This window comes from Salvelinus alpinus, chromosome 31 (genome assembly GCF_045679555.1).
Source record: "Salvelinus alpinus chromosome 31, SLU_Salpinus.1, whole genome shotgun sequence".
NCBI lineage: Eukaryota > Metazoa > Chordata > Actinopteri > Salmoniformes > Salmonidae > Salvelinus > Salvelinus alpinus.
This window is the reverse complement of record NC_092116.1, coordinates 5,046,394-5,074,192: the sequence shown is the minus strand read 5'-3', so window position 1 is coordinate 5,074,192 and position 27,799 is coordinate 5,046,394. Positions and strand designations below refer to the sequence as shown.

The 27,799-nt window shown below is 45.0% G+C and overlaps 1 protein-coding gene across 6 annotated transcripts in view; it reads right to left on the bottom strand.

Annotated features, from left to right (window-relative positions):
- LOC139561876 (VPS10 domain-containing receptor SorCS2-like) overlaps positions 1-27,799 on the bottom strand; it is a 336,538-nt gene that overhangs the window by 18,775 nt on the left and 289,964 nt on the right. For all 6 annotated transcript variants that reach the window (XM_071379250.1, XM_071379248.1, XM_071379249.1 and 3 more), the window contains exons 9-14: positions 25,349-25,528; positions 23,485-23,631; positions 15,222-15,324; positions 10,790-10,866; positions 10,064-10,155; positions 7,863-7,970 (exon numbers count right to left, since the gene is read on the bottom strand). In XM_071379250.1, the coding sequence (XP_071235351.1) occupies positions 7,863-7,970; positions 10,064-10,155; positions 10,790-10,866; positions 15,222-15,324; positions 23,485-23,631; positions 25,349-25,528 (707 nt within the window). The remainder of the gene's footprint in view (positions 1-7,862; positions 7,971-10,063; positions 10,156-10,789; positions 10,867-15,221; positions 15,325-23,484; positions 23,632-25,348; positions 25,529-27,799) is intronic.

Sequence of the window (27,799 nt, the reverse complement as noted above, 5' to 3'; positions counted from 1 at the left end):
CAAGCATGGGAAACGGTGTTTAAACCCTTTACAATGAAGATCTGTGAAGTTATTTGGATTTTTACAAATTATCTTTGAAAAACAGGGTCCTGAAAAAGGGCTGTTTCTTTTTTTTGCTGAGTTTACATGTAAACAGGGCTGGTATGTGAGTGGAAGCAGGAACATATACATACTTATCGTTATATACTAGTGATAATATACTGTATACATGGAGAATTAGTGACTAGTAGCAGGATAAAATAGATAGGTACTAATTGTAATGCTAATCAATAATCAATGAACAGCAGCGTAGTGGTAGTAATAAATCGAATCAATAATCATTTTAGCAGCAGCGTAGGTGTGAGGGGAGAAGTAGTTGTTAGCCATTTAACAGTCTTATGGCCAGGGGGTTGAAGCTGTTCAGGAGTCTGTTGGTCTGAGCCTTGATGCACCGGTACCGTCTGCCTGATGGGAGCATAGAGAGCAGCGGTTCTCCATGTCTCGGGTGGTTGGAGTCCTTGGCAATTTTTCTCAGACACTCCTAACATGTACGTCCTGGATGGCTGGGAGCTCACCCCCAGTGATTCGCTGGGCCGTCCGCACCACCCTCTGTCGGTCTGACTGTCTGCCCTATCTGCTCTGCACTCATCCTTCCACCCACCCGTACATCCAACCATTTCCACCCTCATAGGCTGAGTTTAGACAGGCAACCCAATTCTAATATTTTTTCCACTCATGTAAGTATTTTGACCAATCACATCAGACATTTTCACATCAGATCTTTTTCAGAACTGATCTGATTGGTCAAAAGACAAATTCGTTAAAAAAAAAATAAGCAGAATTTGGATGCATGTCTAAACGCAGCCATAGAGCTCCAACTCCTATTCCATGAGGTGTGACTCCTGAACCATATCCTCTGGTCCCTGGTCATGTGACATGGTTGAACCAATCCCCTCTTTTGGGAACAGAGCAGTCTGACAGTAGTGTCTTGACATGTCTGTGCTCTCTACTTATCAACAGGGATCCACTTGAGTGCTCCTGGACCTTTCTATAGTCTATACTTTGTACATCAAAGACACATATGTCCCTTTTATTATGATGGCCTAAAAAGCCAAAATATTGTCTTAAATGGTCTCTTTAAGGGACTCAAAAGCATTCATAAGAGCATTGTATGATATGCGTTATTGTATATGTCCACTAGGTGGCAATATATCATTATAAAAAAAATGAGGAAGTAACATTTTTTTACTTATGTATTAAAATGTACCAATTTGAGCACTTATTTTTCTTAGACCGTCTGTGAGAGCATGCTCTTTTGGACACAGATTGATGGGAAAACTTGTCAGCAGCCCTGAAATCTGTTCCGTTACGTATGCAACAATTCACCTCATTCTAATAGGCTGCAACTGTGAACTCGCATCTTGATCACGGATGCTGTTGTTTTATCCCCCTCTCTCACTCCCAATCTCTCTTTATCCATGACTATATCTCTATTGAATATGGCGCTTTTAAATGTTAGAGCAATCACAAGTAAAACCTTTCTCGTGAATGACCTCATTACTGAGCCCAAAGTTGATTGCATGTTTCTCGCTGAAACCTGGCTGTCGTCAGACTGTACTGCTGCTCTTATTGAAGACACTCCCAGATTACAAGTTTTCATCCTCTATCGGAAAAGGGAAAAAGGGTGGGGGGACAGCCTCTATTTTTACTAAAGCTTTCAGATGTAAGGACATTTTGTTTGGCGACTTTGGGTCTTTTGAGCATCATGCTATACTGTTTAAATGTTACCCACCAGTGCTGGCCATAACCCTGTACAGGCCACCAAAGCACTGCCCCATTTTCTTTACTGTATCATCTGAACTATTGTCTATTGTCCTTGAGAACTATGATAAAATCATTGTGTTGGGTGATTTTAATATTCATGTTGACAAAGAGACTGACTACAAGGCCATTGAATATTTAGGAATCTTTTGAGATCTATGGACTTTATCCAACAGGTTACTGGGCCCACCCATACTCTGGACCTGGTTATTACCAAGGGGTTTTCTATTGACATATCCTCTATTGTTAAGGCTGCTTTATCTGATCACCACTGGGGATTTATACTACCTTGTTGCCCATAGCACAGGGTAATCATTTATCGCCCTCCAGGTTCCCTTGGAGAGTTCATCAATGAGCTTGACGCCCTGATAAGTTCCTTTCCTGAGGATGGCTCACCTCTCACAGTTCTGGGTGACTTTAACCTCCCCACGTCTACCTTTGACTCATTCCTCTCTGCCTCCTTCTTTCCACTCCTCTCCTCTTTTGACCTCACCCTCTCACCTTCCCCCCCTACTCACAAGGCAGGCAATACGCTTGACCTCATCTTTACTAGATGCTGTTCTTCCACTAATCTCATTGCAACTCCCCTCCAAGTCTCCGACCACTACCTTGTATCCTTTTCCCTCTCGCTCTCATCCAACACTTCCCACACTGCCCCTACTCGGATGGTATCGCGCCGTCCCAACCTTCGCTCTCTCTCCCCCGCTACTCTCTCCTCTTCCATCCTATCATCTCTTCCCTCTGCTCAAACCTTCTCCAACCTATCTCCTGATTCTGCCTCCTCAACCCTCCTCTCCTCCCTTTCTGCATCCTTTGACTCTCTATGTCCCCTATCCTCCAGGCCGGCTCGGTCCTCCCCTCCTGCTCCGTGGCTCGACGACTCATTGCGAGCTCACAGAACAGGGCTCCGGGCAGCCAAGCGGAAATGGAGGAAAACTCGCCTCCCTGCGGACCTGGCATCCTTTCACTCCCTCCTCTCTACATTCTCCTCTTCTGTCTCTGCTGCTAAAGCCAATTTCTACCACTCTAAATTCCAAGCATCTGCCTCTAACCCTAGGAAGCTCTTTGCCACCTTCTCCTCCCTCCTGAATCCTCCCCCTCCCCCCCTCCTCCCTCTCTGCTGATGACTTCGTCAACCATTTTGAAAAGAAGGTCGACGACATCCGATCCTCGTTTGCTAAGTCAAACGACACCGCTGGTTCTGCTCACACTGCCCTACCCTGTGCTTTGTCCTCTTTCTCCCCTCTCTCTCCAGATGAAATCTCGCGTCTTGTGACGGCCGGCCGCACAACAACCTGCCCGCTTGACCCTATCCCCTCCTCTCTTCTCCAGACCATTTCCGGAGACCTTCTCCCTTACCTCACCTCGCTCATCAACTCATCCTTGACCGCTGGCTACGTCCCTTCCGTCTTCAAGAGAGCGAGAGTTGCACCCCTTCTGAAAAAACCTACACTCGATCCCTCCGATGTCAACAACTACAGACCAGTATCCCTTCTTTCTTTTCTCTCCAAAACTCTTGAACGTGCCGTCCTTGGCCAGCTCTCCTGCTATCTCTCTCAGAATGACCTTCTTGATCCAAATCAGTCAGGTTTCAAGACTAGTCATTCAACTGAGACTGCTCTTCTCTGTGTCACGGAGGCGCTCCGCACTGCTAAAGCTAACTCTCTCTCCTCTGCTCTCATCCTTCTAGACCTATCGGCTGCCTTTGATACTGTGAACCATCAGATCCTCCTCTCCACCCTCTCCGAGCTGGGCATCTCCGGCGCGGCCCACGCTTGGATTGCGTCCTACCTGACAGGTCGCTCCTACCAGGTGGCGTGGCGAGAATCTGTCTCCGCACCACGTGCTCTCACCACTGGTGTCCCCCAGGGCTCTGTTCTAGGCCCTCTCCTATTCTCGCTATACACCAAGTCACTTGGCTCTGTCATATCCTCACATGGTCTCTCCTATCATTGCTATGCAGACGACACACAATTAATCTTCTCCTTTCCCCCCTCTGATAACCAGGTGGTGAATCGCATCTCTGCATGTCTGGCAGACATATCAGTGTGGATGACGGATCACCACCTCAAGCTGAACCTCGGCAAGACGGAGCTGCTCTTCCTCCCGGGGAAGGACTGCCCGTTCCATGATCTCGCCATCACGGTTGACAACTCCATTGTGTCCTCCTCCCAGAGTGCTAAGAACCTTGGCGTGATCCTGGACAACACCCTGTCGTTCTCAACTAACATCAAGGCGGTGACCCGTTCCTGTAGGTTCATGCTCTACAACATTCGCAGAGTACGACCCTGCCTCACGCAGGAAGCGGCGCAGGTCCTAATCCAGGCACTTGTCATCTCCCGTCTGGATTACTGCAACTCGCTGTTGGCTGGGCTCCCTGCCTGTGCCATTAAACCCCTACAACTCATCCAGAACGCCGCAGCCCGTCTGGTGTTCAACTTTCCCAAGTTCTCTCACGTCACCCCGCTCCTCCGCTCTCTCCACTGGCTTCCAGTTGAAGCTCGCATCCGCTACAAGACCATGGTGCTTGCCTACGGAGCTGTGAGGGGAACGGCACCTCCGTACCTTCAGGCTCTGATCAGGCCCTACACCCAAACAAGGGCACTGCGTTCATCCACCTCTGGCCTGCTCGCCTCCCTACCTCTGAGGAAGTACAGTTCCCGCTCAGCCGAGTCAAAACTGTTCGCTGCTCTGGCACCCCAATGGTGGAACAAACTCCCTCACGACGCCAGGTCAGCGGAGTCAATCACCACCTTCCGGAGACACCTGAAACCCCACCTCTTTAAGGAATACCTAGGATAGGATAAAGTAATCCTTCTAACCCCCCCCCCCTTAAAAGAGTTAGATGCACTATTGTAAAGTGGTTGTTCCACTGGATATCATAAGGTGAATGCACCAATTTGTAAGTCGCTCTGGATAAGAGCGTCTGCTAAATGACTTAAATGTAATGTAAATGTAATACTGAACACATGATTAAGAAACGGTATTTTACCTCTGAAGTTGCTACAGATTTTATTGAGTGTATGAACAATCCTCCACCACCTATTCTGCCTAACTCGTGTGATGATTTAGTTCATAACTTTAATAGGAAATGAAGGGCAACCATTGATGCCATAGCTCTAGTAAGGTTGAAAAAAGGCCACATCCAAACAGAGAGCCCATTGGATGAGTGAGGAAACGAATCAATTAAAGAGAAATTGCAGAATGGCAGAGTGGAAGTGGAGGAAGTCAAAGTTGCAGGTCCATTATGATATTCTGAGAGAGCAACTTGGCATATATAACAAGGCAATTAGAAATGTCAGATGAGCTCATTTGATCTTGATCACTATTCATCGGAATCATTAGAGAGTGCTCTTCTCGACCATTGATGGCCTGATAAATCCTACCCCTGCAAACCTACGTGAACTTTCATCCACATCTAAATGTGATGAGTTTGCGGCATCTTTCAGAGATAAGATAACCAACATTATGCTGGGTATCAGTCAAGCAAGGCCTGATGAGAAGTTTGATGATATGTGCCCTAGCCTACCACGCAAAAGCACTATGGATTTATTTTCCCTGGTTGACACAGACACGCTTCTTCAAAACAGTTTTTAATTGCATATCTGAAGAATTACAAGCTATTCGTAAATCACTCACTTTTCCCATTGCACTAAAAACTGCTATGGTGAAACCCCTTTTGAAGAAAAGTCATCTAGATTCTTCCTCCGGCTAAATCAAGACCGAGGTACTTATTGTTGGAACCAAAGCACAGAGAGAGAATCTGGCCGCAAATTTTAATTCACGGGCAATAAAGATAAAACACCAAGTAAAAAACCTAGGTGTTACTTTAGATTCTGAACAAATTCTAATTTCGTATTCGTATTTCGTATCGCACATTAGGAATGTGACCAAAATAGCTTTGTACCACCTGAGGAACATTGCCAAGATGCTGACGTTTCTCTCTCAGGCTGATACAGAGAGACTCATCCATGCTTTTATTACAAGCAGACTTGACTACTGTAATGCTCTCCTGTCTGGTCTAGCCAAGAAACCCATTGGTCGGTCAACTGCAAAACATACAGAATTCTGCAGCACGGGTACTGACCAAGACCAGATGAAGAGCACACATTACACCGGTTTAAAGGTCTCTGCACTGGCTGCCTGTGAGTTTTAGATTATTCCGTTGGTTTTTAAATCAATCCACGGTTTTGCACCCCAATACATGTCAGACCTGCTTTTAAGTTATGTACCCAGTAGGTCCCTCAGGTCCTCTGGCCTTTTAACTATCCCAAAGCCCAGGGCCAAGAGGCATGGAGAGGCAGCCTTTAGTTATTATGCACCCAGCCTCTGGAATAACCTGCCGGAGAACCTGAGGGGGGCCCGAAACTGTGGACATATTTAAAAGAGATCTTAAAGCACATCTTTTTAGCTTTGCTTTTCCTTCGGGTGCTTTTTAGTTGTTCAGTGTGTCATTCTTTTGTTTTTTATCTTATGTTTGTTGTGTTGTAAATATTTCGGTTTTTATTTTCATTGCTTTTCATTCGTTTTTTTTCTTGCTGTAAAGCAAATTGTATTGCATTCCATGTCTAAAATGTGCTGAATAAATAAAGCTCGATTTGATTTGATATGTCACGTTCTGCTCCAACTTGATATTTTTCTCTCTTTCTTTTTCTTTCTTTCTTTCTTTCTTTCTTTCTTTCTTTCTTTCTTTCTTTCTTTCTTTCTTTCTTTCTTTCTTTCTTTCTTTCTTTCTTTCTTTCTTTCTTTCTTTCTTTCTTTCTTTCTTTCTCTCTCTCCCTTTGCCCCCCCTCTCTCTCTTTCTCTCCCTCTCTCTCTCAAACATGTGAATCACATATGTTGCAAGTCCTTTAAAATAATGTGTCCAGTCACAGTTGTGACCTCCCAAGGCTCTTGTCATTAGTATGTGGAAAGGCCTCTCCCCCTTCCAGCCTGTCCTTGGTGCTACAGTAAGTCACTGTTCAAAGACGAGACGAGAGTCCTCCACCATCATAAAATCGAAGTCAGGGCTGGAAAATACACCAGGGCAATCGTGGTTGGCCATCAGGTGTCCTCTACTCGTCTCACTCCTCGCCGTATCTCACAGGAGGCAGATGGCGTGTGTGTGTGTCTGCCTATGTGTGTGGGGTGTGTGTGCGTGTGTGTGCATGTGTGTGTCTGTGGTGTGTCGGTCTTCCGTGACGACCCAAATCAGACCCATGGCCGCAACTCGGCGCAGGAGAGAATTGTTGTCCTGTCAGCTCATGATTCTGTCCTCTCACGACACCCCCCTCCACTACCCGCATTTCTGCCAAAATGAAACCCAGGTCTTATCTCCCCACTGGGGCCAAAACTCTGACTTGATGTGCTTCTACATTTACTCCATCTAAATCACTGAAGATGATTAGATTAAGGGAGAGAAATGGAGAGAGAGTGGGAGAGAGAGAGTGAGTGAGTGAGAGTGAGAGTGAGAGAGAGAGTGAGAGAGAGAGAGAGAGAGAGAGAGAGAGAGAGAGAGAGAGAGAGAGAGAGAGAGAGAGCGCGAGCTAGAGAGCAACATAAAAGGTGAGAAGTACAGAAGAAAACACTAGGCTAATCAATCCCTTAAGAGGAAGTGCAGCAGAAAATCACAGGGGAAATGGCCGTGTCCTTAACTAATGGAGAGTGCATTGGGGAGATGAGAAAACCCTGCTGGAGAGGCAGCTGCTCCATATTCCTTCCTAAGCCCCTTATTGGAGAGCAGAGGAGCCAGGAGAGCAGGGTAGAACTGTGAGGTAAGCAGCATGAGGTGTCACTGAGACTGCAGGACCAATTCTCACTCTCCTGGGTGAATCATTGCCTGGCCATCTCATCTGAATAATAGGCTCAAGCCAATCAGACCCCTTAGTGTTGAAGTAATAGTGTTAAGAAACCAATCAATGACTTGTTACAAGTTGAGAGAGTTCCAATGAACCAATGGCAGAGCTTTGGAGAAGAGGTTCCCTTGAAATAGGACCTATTACCATACTAAAAAAGCTCATCATTCCCTTCCCAAAATGTACAGCTTCACTGAGGATTTCTGGAAGATTCCACGGTACACTTACGTCATGACCAGTGTCTCATCTCCCGGTTCGCTCAGAAGTCCATCAACGAAAACCGAGGTGCTGGTGAAGTTGTGGATGATCCAGGTCCTTCCCTCATCGATACTGAACCTAAGGAGAGAGAAAAACATCGACACAATTACAACAACTCTACGGAAGTCTATAGGTCATTTTCAACAGGCGGACATCTTGGAAGAGACGAGAGAGATCATGTTTTTTTTTTAACCGTTTTTTTCAGCAGAACATTGTACAAATGGCAGCAATATGCTGAATTGTGTATACGAGTTACTTTTCAGGATAACGTCAACGCAAACTAAAACACAATAAACAACAGATATAGGCCCCCCCCAAAAAAATCATGATCATCGCGAACTGTTCAGTCGGCGAACCATGGCTGGGATGGCACTGTAGTGGAAATGCTCAGTCCTGCAGTGGATCAGTTCCAGTTTAGCTGAGGAGCGGGTCTGGTGTCGGCTCACAGACGATCGTTGGGGAGGGAGCATATGCCAGTAGCCAGGGATCAGATTTTAGAAGTGATCTTGAGAGACTTTCCCTGCGAGTGTGAAGTGACGGTAGGTCCAGATTGGTGCACGCATCTGAGTAGGAGGTGTAGTCTGCGCCCATGACGAGGGTGGAAGCTGTCATTCATAAACTACAGGGTTCGACCGACTTTCCTAGAATGGCCATCTTGGAAAGAGGCAGGGGGAAAAAAAGACCCTTCACATTAGTAAGGCTTCTGTCTAGGAGGGTGTAATGCTGCCATTACATACATGTCATGAGAGATCGGATCATCTCCAACTGTGACTGAACCGCGACCTGCTTTAAGGACCCGCCGAGTCAACATCTAGACCGCGTGTCATCGCCGAGATGTTTCTGCGTGGGTCGGTCTTCAAACACGCCGCCAGACCCACAGGCTACTGTTTACTTTCAGGAAGGACTTTAAAATTAGAGGATAGGGGTACGGATAGCTAACTTCTATCTCAACTTAACCCCCGGTGGCTGGCTATGGCTCCCGGAATCAACAGGCTTACTTACATAAATAGGGTTATGTATTGGAAAGGAATCACTGTGGGATTGAGTAGCAGACCTACGTCTGCGGGGTATGCAGATTGATGTGCTAACAAGCTAGGAGTAAAAACTAGAGAGACTCTAGAGAGACAGAGATTAGACAATATATACAGAGAGAGTCAGAGCCAGAAAGACATCCCAATACTGTATACAGAGAGAATTAGCTAGGGGGAATGGTTTGTTGTTGTGTGTCTCAGTGTTGCTTTCTCTTTCTCACTCTCCCCCCCCCCCCCCCCCTCAATCACTCCATCTCTCTCTTCCTCTCTAACGCTAAGAGCATGTTGAAAGAATAACGTATCCTAAGTGCACATGTTCATAAACCTTTGGTGCGGTCTAATGCATTAATAACATGAATAGCTGTGTATTTGTGATGAATTAATGTACACTACAGCCTTTCCTAGCACCAATCTGCAGTTAATCCATACCTCATACACACACTGTACAAACAAAATGTGACTGCATGAAAATAAGTGTAGATTTACTTGTAAATTCACACAACCTTATTATGTATGAGATTTTTTTTTTGTTTGCCATCTCATCTCCGTTATCATGTTTTTATATGATTGAAAGCGACATGGCAGTGGTGGGATAGTACATCACCCCAAATAACCCTGCTGCTATTGATGTTATTCAAAGCCAGGCATTATCTAACATTATTTGAACAAGTGTGTGCAGTGAAGTCAGAATATTGGCAAGGGGCATCCTTGAGTTGGGGCCGTTTGCTTTCCAAGGGGCCCCTAACAGAAAGTGAATCCCTGTGATCTACAGTACATATGTAGCGGTGTTGGAAACCCAGAGGGCCTGCTTCTTGAACTCTCAAATGCAAGTGCCCTTCTGAGAGGAGGAGAAAAACATCTCCTTTGAGGATATGGATTTTGGACTCGTGTCAGTGACTGGGTTTGAAGAGGGTTCTCTTTTTGGTTGAAGGGTCTTTTGGGGCTGTTGGAGGGCTCATGACTAACACAGATTCTCTCTCTCTCTCTCTCTCTCTCTCTCTCTCTCTCTCTCTCTCTCAACCGTCATAGATGGACGGTCATAGGACATGTATGGACACATTGGTGGCTCCTATATTGGTATATTGAGTGTTGTGAGTATTAGAGTTACAGAGTATTTTGTTGACAGTAAAATGAGCCTACTTGAGTATTTTGAGGGGGATGGAGGTGTCTTTGATGGCAACAATGACCCCTCCGTGGTCCAGGTACAGGATGTGATGCTCTTCTTCAAACACCTGCAAAACAGGAAGGGCAATCACAGGAAGTGTCGAAAAGACCAGGAAGTGAAAAGTTAGTAGGACGATAAGTGCTAGAAATAAATTAGATTACAGTACATTAATACATCGCATAAAAGAAGAGCATGAGAATTAGAGGTTGTCATAAAACTTCTTCAAAAAGCTGAACACTGTATAATAGCTTTTGTCAGGAGATTGGAAGTTAATCTCCACCTTGAATTGAATTTCCTCCTTGAATCTTCTCCTTTTTTAGGTGGAGAGAGAGGTGGGGATGGAGATGGTGAGGGAGGTATGGAGGGAGGTACGTAAAGAGGTGGGGTGGGAGGTGCGGAGGGAGGTGGTGAGAGAGGCGGGGAGGGAGGTGGGGAGGGAGGTGAGGAGGGAGGTGGGGAGGGAGGGAAGTATGGAGGGACGTGAGGAGAGAGGTGGGGGAGGGAGGTGGTGAGGGAGGTGGGGAGGGAAGTATGGAGAGAGGTGGGGAGAGAAGTGGGGAGGGAGGTGGGGAGAGAAGTGGTGAGGGAGGTGGGGAGCGAAGTATGGAGGGAGGTGGGGAGAGAAGTGGTGAGGGAGGTGGGGAGCGCGGTGGTGAGAGAGGTGTGGAGGGAGGTATAGAGGGAGGTGAGGAGAGACTCACCTGTCTCCAAGTCTTCCCACAGTCAGAGGTGATGTACATCTCTTCTTTATACTCCACCAGCTGGGAACCCAGGTTACCTGACAAACAGAGCGAGAGAGACAGAGAGACAGAGAGACAGAGAGACAGAGAGAGAGAGAGAGAGAGAGAGAGAGATAGTTGAGGTGGAAACTGAGCTGCACTTCCTAACCTCCTGCCCAATGTATGACCATATTAGAGAGACATATTTCCCTCAGATTACACAGATCCACAAAGAATTTGAAAACAAATCCAATTTTGATAAACTCCCATATCTACTGGGTGAAATTCCACAGTGTGCCATCACAGCAGCAAGATTTGTGACCTGTTGCCACAAGAAAAGGGCAACCAGTGAAGAACAAACACCATTGTAAATACAACCCATATTTATGCTTATTTATTTTAACTTGTGTGCTTTAACCATTTGTACATTGTTACAACACTGTATATATATAATATGACATTTGTAATGTCTTTCTTGTTTTGAAACTTCTGTATGTGTAATGTTTACTGTTAATTTGTATTGTTTACTTCACTTTTGTGTATTATCTACCTCACTTGCTTTGGCAATGTTAACACATGTTTCCCATGCCAATAAAGCCCCTTGAATTGAATTGAATTGAATTGATAGTTAATTGAATGAGCAGGCAGCAGCCATGGATGTCACAGCTAGAGCTGTGGTGGTCATGAAATTTTGTCAGCCGGTGACTGTCAAGCAAATAACTGCTGGTCGCACGGTAATTGACCGTTAATTAACATAAACACATTTAGCATCTCCTGGCTTCCACACATAGACTACAAGACTCTGATGCAGACCTTTGGAACATCTACATTTTAAAAAGTCTAATAAATCCATGTAATGTAGCCTACACCATCACAATAAATCCATTATTTATTTTAGACAGGTCTAAAGAAACATGATATGAATAAAATGTAGTCTATTTCAAAAGAACAGAATAGCATCCTCTTAGTTGTCCTTATGTTAGGCCCTGATCTGGCTATGTTATATGGCGGTGGGCTACACTAGTTCATTTAGCAGACAAGATTTGCTTAGAATTCCATGACATTATTTTATATTATTTTAAAGTTTGAAGAATACAAATGAACAAAACTGAATAGAATGGAAATTATATTTTCTCCAAACGATTTGAGGGAGTGCGCACATTCGGCTATTTTGTGTTGAGCGCTTAACAAAGAAACTATATGTTTAATTTAGAGTTATTTATGTAACTTTATTTATGATAAAAATGCTGGGCTATCTGTTTTGATTTTTAATACATTCTAAGGCTGCATGATGCGACTCTAACGATGATTTGAAAAAAGTTGCATGAAAGGCATGAGCTCTGCTTTGTCTCTCATTCACAAGTTGACAAATCAAATCAAATTGTATTTGTCACATGCGCCGAATACAACAGGTGTAGACCTTACAGTGAAATGCTTACTTACAAGCCCTTAACCAACTGCCATGTAGGTATGAATGATTCGGGAGACAGCCGCAGGAACGCGTAATATGGGTTTTTATTAAGCCCAAATTATGAAGTGCCGTGTAAAGGCATGGGGACGAAGACCAAACAAACACGTAACAAAACAGAGGGTAGAAACCCAAAACAAAAGAGCGAGGAGTACCTTGAATAAATAACACACGGGCACAATGATTAACACACGGGACGAGACCCGTGATCATCTGCGCAATCCACAATGGCACGAAAGCCAAAACACACAGCACAGGTACTCACACGCACCAATGGACATTGTAACAATAATCGACCGCTCAATGGAAACAAAGGGCACATATATACAAATACTAATCAGTGGGAATAGGACACAGGTGTGCGCAATGAAAAGTTCCAGAGGGATCCGTGACACCAACAATGCAGTTTTAAGAAAATACCTACAAAAATAAACAAGAGATCTTGTTGGCTGACGCACTTGATAATGCCTCGAATTTCCCGGCTGCATTTCCTTTGCGTGGACATAATCCCCCTAAAAGAATCCATGCCTTTTGCAGCCAGTGGCCGTTGTGCCCTTGGGCTGAATATAATACATATAATTCCCTTCTCCCCGCTGCGTGCCGAAGCACCTCTCACTCACATGGCTCTCAGTCACGTGATCGGGTCTTTCTCACAGGCTACAAGTGAAGACAGACACATCGGGGATGCAACAGCACGCGTCCTTATCCAATTCCGAGGCACATATTGAAGATATTGGAAGAACTGTCCACATTTACTTTTCGTCAGCCAACAAGATGAGTAGGCCTAATGAACAGCAAAAGCACTAGCCTATGTCAATCTACTGAACCATCAGTCAATCTACTATCCCCCATAGTACAACAGTTGACTGAAATAAATATCCCAAACATAGTCCGGGACAGTTGTGGGATGCGACAGCTTAAAATGTAGATAAACTACTATGGCAGTAGGCTATAAGCACACATCTTCCATTAGCAGGAAACACCATTCTCAAACGTGACCACAAAATGCGATTATGCATGTAATGCTTTTATAATAAAGGTGCATTTTTGTGGTGAAAATTGCTGCGTATGTATGCCAGTTAGGTTCTACACCCGTTGTAAAGCGGAAAAATCAGCTTCATTTTAAGAAGCTATTTGGCCTCTTTAGTTGTGATATAAACCTGTATGTGCGACTATGATTTGAAAAAGTCGCAAACAAAAGCATGCGCTGTTTGCCTTAAGCTGGTCATCATTCACAAGTGATAATATATCATTCACAAGTGATAGGCTAATATTCTCACCCATCACACTATTATTGATCTAATCTTGCCTTTAAAAATAAAAGATAATATATGTGTGAAATGTATTTTTGACAGGAGCAGCGGGAAAAAATGTAATCTATGGACTTAAATAGCGAATGGAGGACGCTTTTCCCGTGGTTCATTTTCATGCCAGCCAGGTAGGCTATACTCCTGTTTTAAAGAGAAGCAATGTGCTAAGTATTAGGAAGGTTGAGAAATAAATATAGTAGGCCTAGTCTATAGAAAGCTGATGGGATCCTCCTCTTTTTAATAGAGGCCATCACTCTGTTTTCTCACACGATTGCATAGCCTATAGAAATGTTGCGCAACATGAGCTCATGGGCTCTCATGAAGTGTTGATGTCAGAGTGATTAGAGGGACAAATAGAGTGCGGAGTACCAGGTAGGCCCAATAACCATGACTAAGCGGTCACATGGAATTTGACTGCCATCATGACTCGTGACCGCCGGTGTGGCGGTAATACGGTCACGTAACAGCCCTAGTCACAGCACTACAAACTTATAAAAAAAGGTGATTTCTAAAACCTAAAAGGATTCATTGGCTGTCCCCATAGGAGAAGTCTTTGAAGAAACCTTATTGGTTCCAGGTAGAACCCTTTTGGTTCCAGGTTAAACCCTTTTCTACCTGGAACCAAAAAAGGGTTATCTTATGGGGTCAGCCAAATAACTCTTTTGGGACCCTTTTTTGTAAGAGTACAGGGATCTCCAGGCTATTAATGCTCTCCCTTTGAACACAGCGTCGAGAACAAAAATGCTCTTCCAACTGTCTCATTTTGTTAAAAAAAGAGAGTGAAGGAGTGGAAATTAGGGAGGAGGGGGTGATCTGTTGGAACAAAGCCTCCTGCACCGACAAATCATTTCAGATTAACAGTGGGAATAAGGGAAGAGAGGAGGGGGGATGCAAAGAATGGCGAGGCAGCTCGTACTCACTCAGGAGATGAGGCAGCCCACTTATCCCCTTCACTACGGACCCCTATTTTAGCTCTCCTCCAGGGGTGCCAGCACAGAAATGCCAAATATTCAATAAATAAAAGCAGCAATGACTGAGTGAACTCTTCTCTGGGGTTTAAGTACTTTGGCACTGTATCTTCCATTCCTCTAACCCACTGCCTTTCTGGGGTAAATCCAGGTTTTACCTGTTTTAAATCCAGATACTGTGGCTTTGTCAAAAATAGAGCACTCCGGGAAGGTTTTGGTGGATAGTGCGCTTGATGAACTGCGGGAACACACACATAGCTCCACGACTAGCTCTCCCTCACCGCGTCTGCCTGACGTAAGCATGCACTATGTCCAGCCTTGTTTAGCGGCCCCACTGTCTGCCTGAGGGCTCCATTGTACTACAGCACACAGAGCTAGCAAAACAACAGGCTCAGAGCTGCCTTCCTATAATGGGGTTGTAATCCCTCACTAGAACAAGTAGGCTAAACCTTACTTAGGCTAAAAGGCCGAACCAAAGCCTGTTCACTAGCAAACTGTGGGGGGGGTCCTAGTGTTAGTGACCCTAGACAGAAGCTATTACAGTGTCACATACATACAATAATAAGTCAAGCTAAACAACCAGGATGACTGGTCATACTAATGTATAGTAGTAGCCATGGCCACTTCAGTAGTGATGTAACTGGGATGCGGTTGTCATGGTTACTCACCTGCACCCATGATGAGTCCTGGGGCGGAGTCTTTGGTGTGAACGGTCCCTGATACGTAAGGGTTGTCAGCCCAGCGCAGGTGGAGGTGGAGGTGACAGTCAGGCTAGAAGACGGGACAGAGAGAGTTTATGGGAAATGAAAGGATAGTATGTTTTGGGAACTGTGAGTCATGTATGTCTGTTGGAGTTTATTACTGTTTAGGTGGCCATATGTGTAACCCAGCTATATCATCCCAGATCTCTCCCTCTCGCGCTCTCCCGCTCCCTCGCTCTCCCTCTCCCTCTCTCCCTCCCATATCACTTTGCTCAACACCGCAGCACATTAGGCTAATCCCCAGAGTCGCAGCAGTTCCTGTAATGTTTGTTAAGCAAACCAAATCCCCAAGGGAGGCTAAACCAAAGAGTTTCTGACGGGTGGAGTGACATTCTGTTGGGCTGGGTGAATTTGTATTGGGACATTTAGGGAGTAGGAACATTATAGTACTTTGCACACTCTTGGCATTCGCTCAACCAGCTTCATGAGGAATGCTTTTCCATCTGTCTTGAAGGAGTTCCCACATATGCTGAGCACCTGTTGGCTGCTTTTACTTCACTCTGCGGTCCAACTCCTCCCAAACCATCTCAATTGGTTTGAGGTCAGGTGATTGTGGAGGCCAGGTCATCTGATGCAGCAGTCCATCACTCTCCTTGGTCAAATAGTCCTAACACAGCCTGGAGGTGTGTTTTTGGTCATTGTGCTGTTGAAAAAGAAATGATAGTCCCACTAAGCCCAAACCAGATGGGATGGCGTATCGCTGCAGAATGCTGTGGTAGCCATGCTGGTTAAGTGTGCCTTGAATTCTAAATAAATCACAGACAGTGTCACCAGCAAAGCACCCCCAAATCATCACCTGTCCTCCTCCATGCTTCATGGTGGAAACCACACATGCGGAGATCATCCGTTCACCTACTCTGCATCTCACAAAAACACGTTGGTTGGAACCAAAAATCTCAAATTTGGATTTATCAGACCAAAGGACAGATTTCCACCGGTCTAATGTCCATTGCTCGTGTTTCTTGGCCCAAGCAAGTCTCTTCTTCTTATTGGTGTCCTTTAGTAGTGATTTCTTTGCAGCAATTCGACCATGAAGGCATGATTCACGCAGTCTCCTTTGAACAGTTGATGTTGAGATGTGTCTGTTACTTGAACTCTGGGAAGCATTTATTTGGGCTGCAATCTGAGGTGCAGTTAACTCTAATGAACTTATCCTCTGCAGCAGAGGTAACTCTGGGTCTTCCTTTCCTGTGGCGGTCCTCATGAGAGCCAGTTTCATCATAGCGCTTGATGGTTTTTGCAACTGCCTTTGAAGAAACTTTCAAAGTTCCTAGCATTTACTGGATTGACTGACCTTCGTGTCTTAACTGAACAAGGCAGTTAACCCACTGTTCCTAGGCCGTCATTGAAAATAAGAATTTGTTCTTAACTGACTTGCCTAGTTAAATAAAGGTAAAAGAAAATAAATTAAGGCAAAGGGTGGCTACTTAAATATATTTTGGGGTTACTACATGATTCCATATGTGTTATTTCATAGTTCTGATGTCTTCACTATTATTCTAAAATGTAGAAAATAGTAAAAATAAAGAAAAACCCTTGAATGAGTAGTTGTGTTCAAACTTTTGACTGGTACTGTATTTTGGTCAAGGACTGTGTTACGTGGTGTGTGCGGGTGGGGGTGTACGTTAATTGTGTGTGTGTTCGTGACATGCGAGTGTGTGTGTTGACATCCATCTGAGTGGAGAGTGACCGAGGGGACAAAGTGTATGCGTTGAGTGCTTTCACTGAGTGACTCACACCACTCTTTGTATGTCAATCCTAAGCATAACCTTTCTCTCCACTTTCCCCTCTTCCTCCCGTCTTCCTCGCCTCTCAGTGTTGTTATTTAATCATGACTCTACATTAGATGGCCCTGTATGTCAGCGTGATGCTGTCTCTCCTCGGTAACCCCGTTGCTATGACTCCGGCTGTACACACAGGGTTACGTGTCTCCCTAAAGGACCATGCGGGCCCATCAACAAGAACCATCTTTCAAAGCCACCTTTCATTCTTCCTTCACGAGCCGTCAAGGAATTTTAAAACTCTCATGGCAGTCTCACGATAATGGCGTCAGGGCAGTTTTTAAAGTTAAACTAACAAAGACTAAGACTGCCCATTTTAAAGGCGGGTCTCTCTCTCTCTCTCTTTCATTAAGCCTACACTCTTCCCATGACAGTAAAGCATTAGCTGCCCTGGCTAGCCTAGCCCCAGTACAGATGGTATCCCATTGCACCTGCACTGAGTCAAATCGCTTGTATCTGGCCCTTGCAACGCTAAACAGTAAATCACTTATGGAAAAAAAAGAAGCAATTTAAAAGGACTTTGCTGCGCTATTAGGCAGTAGATTAAACAAAGATTACGCACATTAATCTAAGGTACATGGATTCTTTTAACAGTCATTTACAAACCGCCATCCTTCTATTCAATGGCCATTACTCTTCTGGTGTGCTTTGAGACAGGTCATGAATGTATAGTCGTAGCATTGTTCGCGTTACACCACTTGTGTCATCTTGGCGACACCGTGGGGTGACAGTGTTGTTGTTAGGGGACATAAAGCTGTCCGTCGGACCTGTAACCTGGTTTCACCGGGTGGGGCCTGGATAAACAAGGACGGTGTTACAGGGGTCGTAGTCGCCCTGAGACACGGGTGTTCTAAAATGGCCGATTTGTGTTATAGGCGGTCGTTATGGTGAGATATGGGGGAACAGACATCTCTGTGTGTGTGTGTCAGTCTGTCAGTGTCTCATTCCCTGGCTTTTTGCTCATCTTTATGACTCCCTGTTCCCAACGCATGAAGGTGATATCTCTGTCTGTGTGGATCTCTGTCACAGACTGACTGATCGCATGAAGGTGATATCTCTGTCTGTGTGGATCTCTGTCACAGACTGACTGATCGCATGAAGGTGATATCTCTGTCTGTGTGGATCTCTGTCACAAACTGACTGATCGCATGAAGGTGATATCTCTGTCTGTGTGGATCTCTGTCACAGATTGACTGATGGTTCAATATGACAAGTGGGCTCTCTCTCTGCCTGTGTTATATGGCTATAGAAGTACTTCCTATGACGTCGTATGAGCCCCGAAAAGACCATGGCCTGTTCCAATGCTTCAAAACAGCATCCTTCTTTCCTTCCATCCTGGAAGTAATCCCTTATATGTAGGCCTATGGACTGGATTGGTGAAGGTTGCTGTATGTGCGGGTGGCAGGTGGTCTAGCAGTTCAGAGCGCTGGACCAGTAACCGAAAGGTCGCTGCTTTGAATCTCCGAGCCGACATGGTAATTGCTCCTGTAAATCACTCTGGATAAAATGTATGTAGGTAGTGCAGGTCTGGAATAATGTATGTACGTAGTGCAGGTGTGTTATAATGTATGTAGGTAGTGCAGGTCTGGTATAATGTATGTAGGTAGTGCAGGTCTGGTATAATGTATGTAGGTAGTGCAGGTCTGGTATAATGTATGTAGGTAGTGCAGGTCTGGTATAATGTATGTATATAGTGCAGGTCTGGTATAATGTATGTAGATAGTGCAGGTCTGGTATAATGTATGTAGGTAGTGCAGGTCTGGTATAATGTATGTAGATAGTGCAGGTCTGGTATAATGTATGTAGATAGTGCAGGTCTGGTATAATGTATGTAGATAGTGCAGGTCTGGTATAATGTATGTAGATAGTGCAGGTCTGGTATAATGTATGTAGATAGTGCAGGTCTGGTATAATGTATGTACATAGTGCAGGTCTGGTATAATGTATGTATATAGTGCAGGTCTGGTATAATGTATGTAGATAGTGCAGGTCTGGTATAATGTATGTAGATAGTGCAGGTCTGGTATAATGTATGTAGATAGTGCAGGTCTGGTATAATGTATGTAGATAGTGCAGGTCTGGTATAATGTATGTAGATAGTGCAGGTCTGGTATAATGTATATATATATATAGTGCAGGTGTGTTATAATGTATGTAGGTAGTGCAGGTCTGGTATAATGTATGTATATAGTGCAGGTCTGGTATAATGTATGTATATAGTGCAGGTCTGGTATAATGTATGTAGATAGTGCAGGTCTGGTATAATGTATGTATATAGTGCAGGTCTGGTATAATGTATGTAGGTAGTGCAGGTCTGGTATAATGTATGTAGGTAGTGCAGGTCTGGTATAATGTATGTACATAGTGCAGGTCTGGTATAATGTATGTAGGTAGTGCAGGTCTGGTATAATGTATGTAGGTAGTGCAGGTCTGGTATAATGTATGTACGTAGTGCAGGTCTGGTATAATGTATGTAGATAGTGCAGGTCTGGTATAATGTATATATATAGTGCAGGTGTGTTATAATGTATGTAGGTAGTGCAGGTCTGGTATAATGTATGTATATAGTGCAGGTCTGGTATAATGTATGTAGGTAGTGCAGGTCTGGTATAATGTATGTACGTAGTGCAGGTCTGGTATAATGTATGTAGGTAGTGCAGGTTTGGTATAATGTATGTATATAGTGCAGGTCTGGTATAATGTATGTAGGTAGTGCAGGTCTGGTATAATGTATGTACATAGTGCAGGTCTGGTATAATGTATGTAGGTAGTGCAGGTCTGGTATAATGTATGTATATAGTGCAGGTCTGGTATAATGTATGTATATAGTGCAGGTCTGGTATAATGTACGTAGATAGTGCAGGTCTGGTATAATGTATGTAGATAGTGCAGGTCTGGTATAATGTATGTAGATAGTGCAGGTCTGGTATAATGTATGTAGGTAGTGCAGGTCTGGTATAATGTATGTAGAGAGTGCAGGTCTGGTATAATGTATGTAGATAGTGCAGGTCTGGTATAATGTATGTACATAGTGCAGGTCTGGTATAATGTATGTACATAGTGCAGGTCTGGTATAATGTATGTAGGTAGTGCAGGTCTGGTATAATGTATGTAGGTAGTGCAGGTCTGGTATAATGTATGTAGATAGTGCAGGTCTGGTATAATGTATGTAGATAGTGCAGGTCTGGTATAATGTATGTATATAGTGCAGGTCTGGTATAATGTATGTAGGTAGTGCAGGTCTGGTATAATGTATGTAGGTAGTGCAGGTCTGGTATAATGTATGTAGATAGTGCAGGTCTGGTATAATGTATGTACATAGTGCAGGTCTGGTATAATGTATGTAGGTAGTGCAGGTCTGGTATAATGTATGTAGGTAGTACAGGTCTGGTATAATGTATGTAGATAGTGCAGGTCTGGTATAATGTATGTACATAGTGCAGGTCTGGTATAATGTATGTACATAGTGCAGGTCTGGTATAATGTATGTAGATAGTGCAGGTCTGGTATAATGTATGTAGATAGTGCAGGTCTGGTATAATGTATGTAGGTAGTGCAGGTCTGGTATAATGTATGTATATAGTGCAGGTCTGGTATAATGTATGTAGGTAGTGCAGGTCTGGTATAATGTATGTATATAGTGCAGGTCTGGTATAATGTATGTATATAGTGCAGGTCTGGTATAATGTATGTAGGTAGTGCAGGTCTGGTATAATGTATGTAGGTAGTGCAGGTCTGGTATAATGTATGTAGGTAGTGCAGGTCTGGTATAATGTATGTAGATAGTGCAGGTCTGGTATAATGTATGTAGATAGTGCAGGTCTGGTATAATGTATGTACATAGTGCAGGTCTGGTATAATGTATGTAGATAGTGCAGGTCTGGTATAATGTATGTACATAGTGCAGGTCTGGTATAATGTATGTATATAGTGCAGGTCTGGTATAATGTATGTACATAGTGCAGGTCTGGTATAATGTATGTACATAGTGCAGGTCTGGTATAATGTATGTATATAGTGCAGGTCTGGTATAATGTATGTATATAGTGCAGGTCTGGTATAATGTATGTACATAGTGCAGGTCTGGTATAATGTATGTATATAGTGCAGGTCTGGTATAATGTATGTACATAGTGCAGGTCTGGTATAATGTATGTATATGTCACTGGCTTGCTGGTGCTCTTTCATGCCGTCCCTAGGAGGGGTGCGTCACTTGAGTGGGTTGAGTTAATGACGTGATCTTCCTGTCTGGGTTGGCGCCCCCCCTTGGTTTGTGCTGTGGTGGAGACCTTTGTGGGCTATACTCGGCCTTGTCTCAGGATTGTAAGTTGGTGGTTGAGGATTTCCCTCTAGTGGTGCGGGGGCTGTGCTTTGGCAAAGTGGGTGGGGTTATATCCTTCCTATTTGGCCCTGTCCGGGGGTTTCTTCGGATGGGGCCACAGTGTCTCCTGACCGCTCCTGTCTCAGCCTCCAGTATTTATGCTGCAGTAGTTTGTGTCGGGGGGCTAGGGTCAGTTGGTTACCTGGAGTACTTCTCCTGTCTTATCCAGTGTCCTGTGTGAATTTAAGTATGCTCTCTCTAATTCTCTCGTTCTCTCTTTCTCTCTGAGAACCTGAGCCCTAGGACCATACGTCAGGACTACCGGGCATGATGACACCTTGCTGTCCCCAGTCCGCCTGGCCTTGCTGCTATTCCAGTTTCAACTGTTCTGCCTGTGGTTACGGAACCCCTACCTGTCCCAGACCTGCTGTTTTCAACTCTTAATGATCGGCTATGAAAAGCCAACTGAGATTTATTCCTGATTATTATTTGACCATGCTTGTCATTTATGAACATTTTGAAAATCTTGGCTCTCTCTAATTTTCTCCTTCTCTCTTTCTTTCTCTCGGAGGACCTGAGCCCTAGGACCATACGTCGGGACTACCGGCCGTGGTGACTCCTTGCTGTCCCCAGTCCGCCTGGCCTTGCTGCTATTCCAGTTTCAACTGTTCTGCCTGCGGTCATGGAACCCCTACCTGTCCCAGACCTGCTGTTTTCAACTCTTAATGATCGGCTATGAAAAGCCAACTGAGATTTATTCCTGATTATTATTTGACCATGCTTGTCATTTATGGACATTTTGAAAATCTTGGCTCTCTCTAATTTTCTCCTTCTCTCTTTCTTTCTCTCGGAGGACCTGGGCCCTAGGACCATGCGTCGGGACTGCCGCCCGTGGTGACTCCTTGCTGTCCCCAGTCCGCCTGGCCTTGCTGCTATTCCAGTTTCAGCTGTTCTGCCTGCGGTTATGGAACCGCCACCTGTCCCAGACCTGTTGTTTTTCAACTCTTGATGATCGGCTATGAAAAGCCAACTGAAAATTATTCATGATTATTATTTGACCATGCTTGTCACTTATGAACATTTTTGAACATCTTGGCATAGTTCTGTTATAATCTCCACCCGGCACAGCCAGAAGAGGACTGGCCACCCCTCATAGCCTGGTTCCTCTCTAGGTTTCTTCCTAGGTTTTGGCCTTTCTAGGGAGTTTTTCCTAGCCACCGTGCTTCTACACCTGCATTACTAGCTGTTTGGGGTTTTAGGCTGGGTGTCTGTACAGCACTTCGAGATATTAGCTGATGTACGAAGGGCTATATAAATAAAAAATAAAAATAAAATTGATTGATTGATTGTATATAGTGCAGGTCTGGTATAATGTATGTATATAGTGCAGGTCTGGTATAATGTATGTAGATAGTGCAGGTCTGGTATAATGTATGTAGGTAGTGCAGGTCTGGTATAATGTATGTAGGTAGTGCAGGTCTGGTATAATGTATGTATATAGTGCAGGTCTGGTATAATGTATGTAGGTAGTGCAGGTCTGGTATAATGTATGTACATAGTGCAGGTCTGGTATAATGTATGTAGGTAGTGCAGGTCTGGTATAATGTATGTAGGTAGTGCAGGTCTGGTATAATGTATGTAGATAGTGCAGGTCTGGTATAATGTATGTAGGTAGTGCAGGTCTGGTATAATGTATGTAGGGAGTGCAGGTCTGGTATAATGTATGTAGGTAGTGCAGGTCTGGTATAATGTATGTAGATAGTGCAGGTCTGGTATAATGTATGTAGATAGTGCAGGTCTGGTATAATGTATGTAGGTAGTGCAGGTCTGGTATAATGTATGTAGGTAGTGCAGGTCTGGTATAATGTATGTAGATAGTGCAGGTCTGGTATAATGTATGTAGGTAGTGCAGGTCTGGTATAATGTATTTACATAGTGCAGGTCTGGTATAATGTATGTATATAGTGCAGGTCTGGTATAATGTATGTAGATAGTGCAGGTCTGGTATAATGTATGTAGATAGTGCAGGTCTGGTATAATGTATGTAGGTAGTGCATGGGTTCCTTACTGATTGGCAGGTGACCGGCTTGCCGTTCATGTCAGTGGTAGGCGGGGCAAGGGGTTCCCAGTCTCGGCCTTTGTTATAGGTAATGAGAGTCATCACTTTGCCATCCACCTTCTGATTGGCCAGGAAGACGCCTTTGACCCCGCGGACCTGGAAACAAATTACAACAAACGTCTCAGTTATGATATTATGGGAAGGTTTAATACTGATGTGGGATCTGTTTGTATGGGTCCTAGCTATTTATTAAAAGCACAGGCTTGTTACAGAAGACTGTTCAGAGATCAGAGAGTTAGAGACAGAACCACACAGAGACACTCCAAAAGAGCAGGTGTCTCCAGACACACCTATCTATAATGTAACTGCTGCTGATTCTGGGTCAGTCGGCGGCCTGTCAAGAGAGTCTACGTAAGGGGAAGAGGGAATGAAACAACATATCTCTTTTGAACTTTCTCTTTCTCTCTCTGCAATTCTCTCTGTGAAACGCTTATCTGTCTGTGTACCTCTCTGACTTGTCTTTCTCTGTCTCTATCTGTACCAGCACCACACACTCTCTACTCCTTTTTTACTCTCTCTCTCTCTCTCTCCCCCTCTGTCTCCTACGTCCCTCGTTCTAACTTTCTCTCTGTCTTCCTCTAGCTCTCTCTCTCTCTCTCTCTGTCTTCCTCTAGCTCTCTCTCTCTTTCTCTCTCTCTGTCTCTCTCTCTCTCTCCTCCTCTCTGTCTCCTACGTCCCTCGCTCTAACTTTCTATCTGTCTTCCTCTAGCTTTCCCCCTGTCTCTTTTACCTCTCTCTCTCTCCCTCTCTCTCTCTCTCTCTCTGTCTCTCTCTCCCCCCCTCTGTCTCCTACGTCCCTCGCTCTAACTTTCTCTCTGTCTTCCTCTAGCTTCCCCCCCCGTCTCTGTTACCTCTCTTTCTCCATCTCTCTCTCTGTGATGACAGTGTAGCCCGGGGCTAGAGGTGCGAGAGGAGAGGAAAGGAGGAGAGGAAATGAGTTCTGCAGTGCTGGCCCTCAACTCCACGGGCCACTGCCTCTCCTCCTCTAACACTGCCTCCTCTCTTCCTTTACTCTTCCCTCGCTCTGTTTGACTTCCCTCCGCCGGGAGACCTTGTCAAAACAAACCCAATGAATGATGGCTTAACCCCCAAAAAAACTAATAAAATATGGAAAGTGAAAACACGTATCTCACCCGTGTGTTTTTTTTTTACATCAAAAGGAGTGTGTATACTGCTAACAATCGCACAATGGAAAACGGCTTCAAAACCCAATTGGGGAGGCAGGAAAAATAGTGGAACCCTCCTTATTGAACGGCATTCTAATACATTCATGTTGTGTGTTTCAACGCACGCTGTCTGTCTAGAAGGCACGCAGGATCCAGTGGCATTTTAAGACTCACTCGAGGCCACAGGCGTTCCAGACACCGCTCTCCGCTGACATGGAAGGTGAGACCGCCTACCCACTGTTACCTTGGCAAAGACTAGCAACGATGGAAGTTGAGTGAGTGGGAACAACGCTATGGAAATGAGCCATACACATTTGTTTTGCAGAAAGATGAGTCAATACAATTATAATGCCTTAAAGCAGGTGTGTGACAACTCACACCTAAGCTTAAGGTTTTGAGGGAAACATACCACACTCATTGGTCAAGGTGTAATAACACTGTCCTATAGCTAGGGGGCCGGGTGCTCTGCTCTCAATACCATTTAGCAGACACTTCTACCCGAAATGACTTGCAGTAGTGAGTACATACATTTGAGTATATCATGTGACCTTGCAGCAGGAATCGAACCCACGACCTTGGCATTGCTAATTTTTGGCATTGCAATCACTCTTACCAACAGAGCCACAGAGGAGCGCCACATGACCCACCTCCAGTATGTCTATAAGGACGCTCTCCTCAGGCTGCTTGGTGCTGCGGACGTTCTCCAGCACGATGGAGTAGTAGACGCCTTGCGGGTCCGACTGGTACAGGTTGTAGGTGTCCGTCTGGTACCACTCCTGCAGAGCCAGGAACACCTGGCTCTCATCCGTACTCACTATGTGGACGTCCTGGGGAGAGGGGTTGATGGGGGAGGGAGAGGAGGTGGCATGAAGAGGGTGGGAGAGGGAAGGAGAATAGGAGTTCCGTCAACAACTTCGATTTGGCGTCAGTCTTTTCATAAACTAAAGGGAAGGAGAGAGTGAGAGCCAGAGACCAGATAGAGAGAGACAGAGCGAGAGAGAGAGAGAGAGAGAGAGAGAGAGAGAGAGAGAGAGAGAGAGAGAGAGAGAGAGAGAGAGAGAGAGAGAGAGAGAACAAGAAAGTTGTGATTCTTCTCGTTCTGCATATTGTATCAACGGTGACAGGAGAACAAACAGGAGTACAAGAACCCTTTCGGGCTGTTCACAAAAACCCAGGTTTTCCACTCATAACTTGCGAGGGGCTCCTACTCTTCTGCAGATGTTAGAAACAGAGTGGCCGAGGTACAGACTCCGGAGCCCGAGTCAGCATTCCCTGTGAGACACTCTGATTACATTAACATGGCATTAGAGATGGAGAGGCGATGCAGACGTCACACGTCAGGAGAAGTGAGCGGTGAAGAGCGCTCCAGAGCCTCCACACATTGACACTCGAGACACATCTTTAGCCTAGCTGTGGACTAAAAAGCACTTTCAACTGGGACTCTCCATTGAGCAGGCTTTAAAATTCGGGCCTAGGTCGGGAAACCGGCCCAGTATGTCTTAAATGCTGATTTATGGGTCTGCACCACAATAGTCAAACGTACTCTGGTTCAATGAATCTGCAAGCTACTGCGTAGAACTAGTGCGCAACTTCCCTACACAGTCCTTGACTGCGGACGCCTGGCTGGTTTTGTTCCTCTAGCACTGTAAGTGGAAGCACTGGTAACGATAGCGGTGCGCTTTTCTTTGAGGTAAAACATATCTGGGTCAAGGTGAAATTAGGCGAAAACTCAGCCACCACATAAGATGCCTACCGGGCAGAATTCCATTCATCAATAGTAAAGTAGAGGAGGGAAAGAGAGACGGAGGGATGGAGGGATACAGACAGAGGGTGGGAGTGGGAGAGAGGGAGAGAGCGCACAGTATTGGTCGTGCTCTGTCACGCTTTGTGCTACGCGAAGGTAGCTCAACCTGTAGCTGGCTCAGAATAGTTAGTGTGGTCATCAAACCTGAATAATGGTGTGCGTGTGTGTGTGTGTGTGTGTGTGTGTGTGCGTGCGTGCGTGCGTTAGACTGCAGCAAAGGATTAACACTGAGATTAATGTATTATTTCAAAATGCTCTTACAGTGTTAGGGGGAAGAGAGAGACAGAGAGACAGAGAGACACAAAGAGAGAGAACAAGAAAGAGACCTAATGAGAGACTCACAACAACAAACCATTCCCCCTTGATGATTCTCTCTGTATACAGTATTGAGATGTCTGTTTCTCTCACACTCTGTATACTGTGTGTGTGTGTGTGTGTGTGTGTGTGTGTGTGTGTGTGTGTGTGTGTGTGTGTGTGTGTGTGTGTGTGTGTGTGTGTGTGTGTGTGTGTGTGTGTGTGTGTGTGTGTGTGTGTGTGTGTGTGTGTGTGTGTGTGTGTGTGTGTGTGTGTGTGTGTGTGTGTGTGTGTGCGTGACTGTCCAACCATATGCCCTCTGTACCTCCATATGGATCTAGATAAAGTACTCACATGTGTGTTTGTTTACGTGACTACCTGTGAGTAGGTGTGTGTGCGTGTGTGTGTGTGCTCACTCTTCTCCTGCACTGATTACGTCGATGCAAACCACCTCTTCAGTGTTGACAGATCTCTCCTGCAGAGTATTTCGCCCGAGGAGTTGGCATTGAGGAGTCTGTAAACTTCCAAGTCCCCGAAGCCTTCTACATTCACAGCAGCTACCCGCCCACTTGTTTTACACCGCTCCGAGGCCAGTGAATAATCCTCTACGGAGTTATGTGGATCTGCTGTGGATGAGCAGCTCAAGTCAGACAGCTGAAAGTAGCAGGTACATGTGCTCAGGTGTGCAATCCTACGCCAAAGCAAAGGATTACTTTGCAGAAACCTACTGTGCTATATTTCCTGTAGATTGCCATTTGTCGGAAGAGCTAGCGTCCTCCACACAAAGGGAAGCGGAGGACACCGATTTGCCGAGTGAAAAGGATGTCATCTTCACTTACTTTTGGACTTACGCAACTTGCGACAGGCCATAACTGAACGGAGAAACGCTCTCAAGCGGTTAGCGCGCGGGCTGATGTCTCCGTGGGAGAATATGACTCTGCGGCACCTGTCACTACGTGGCTTCGCGAGGCACCCGACACAGTATAACATAGCAGACTTT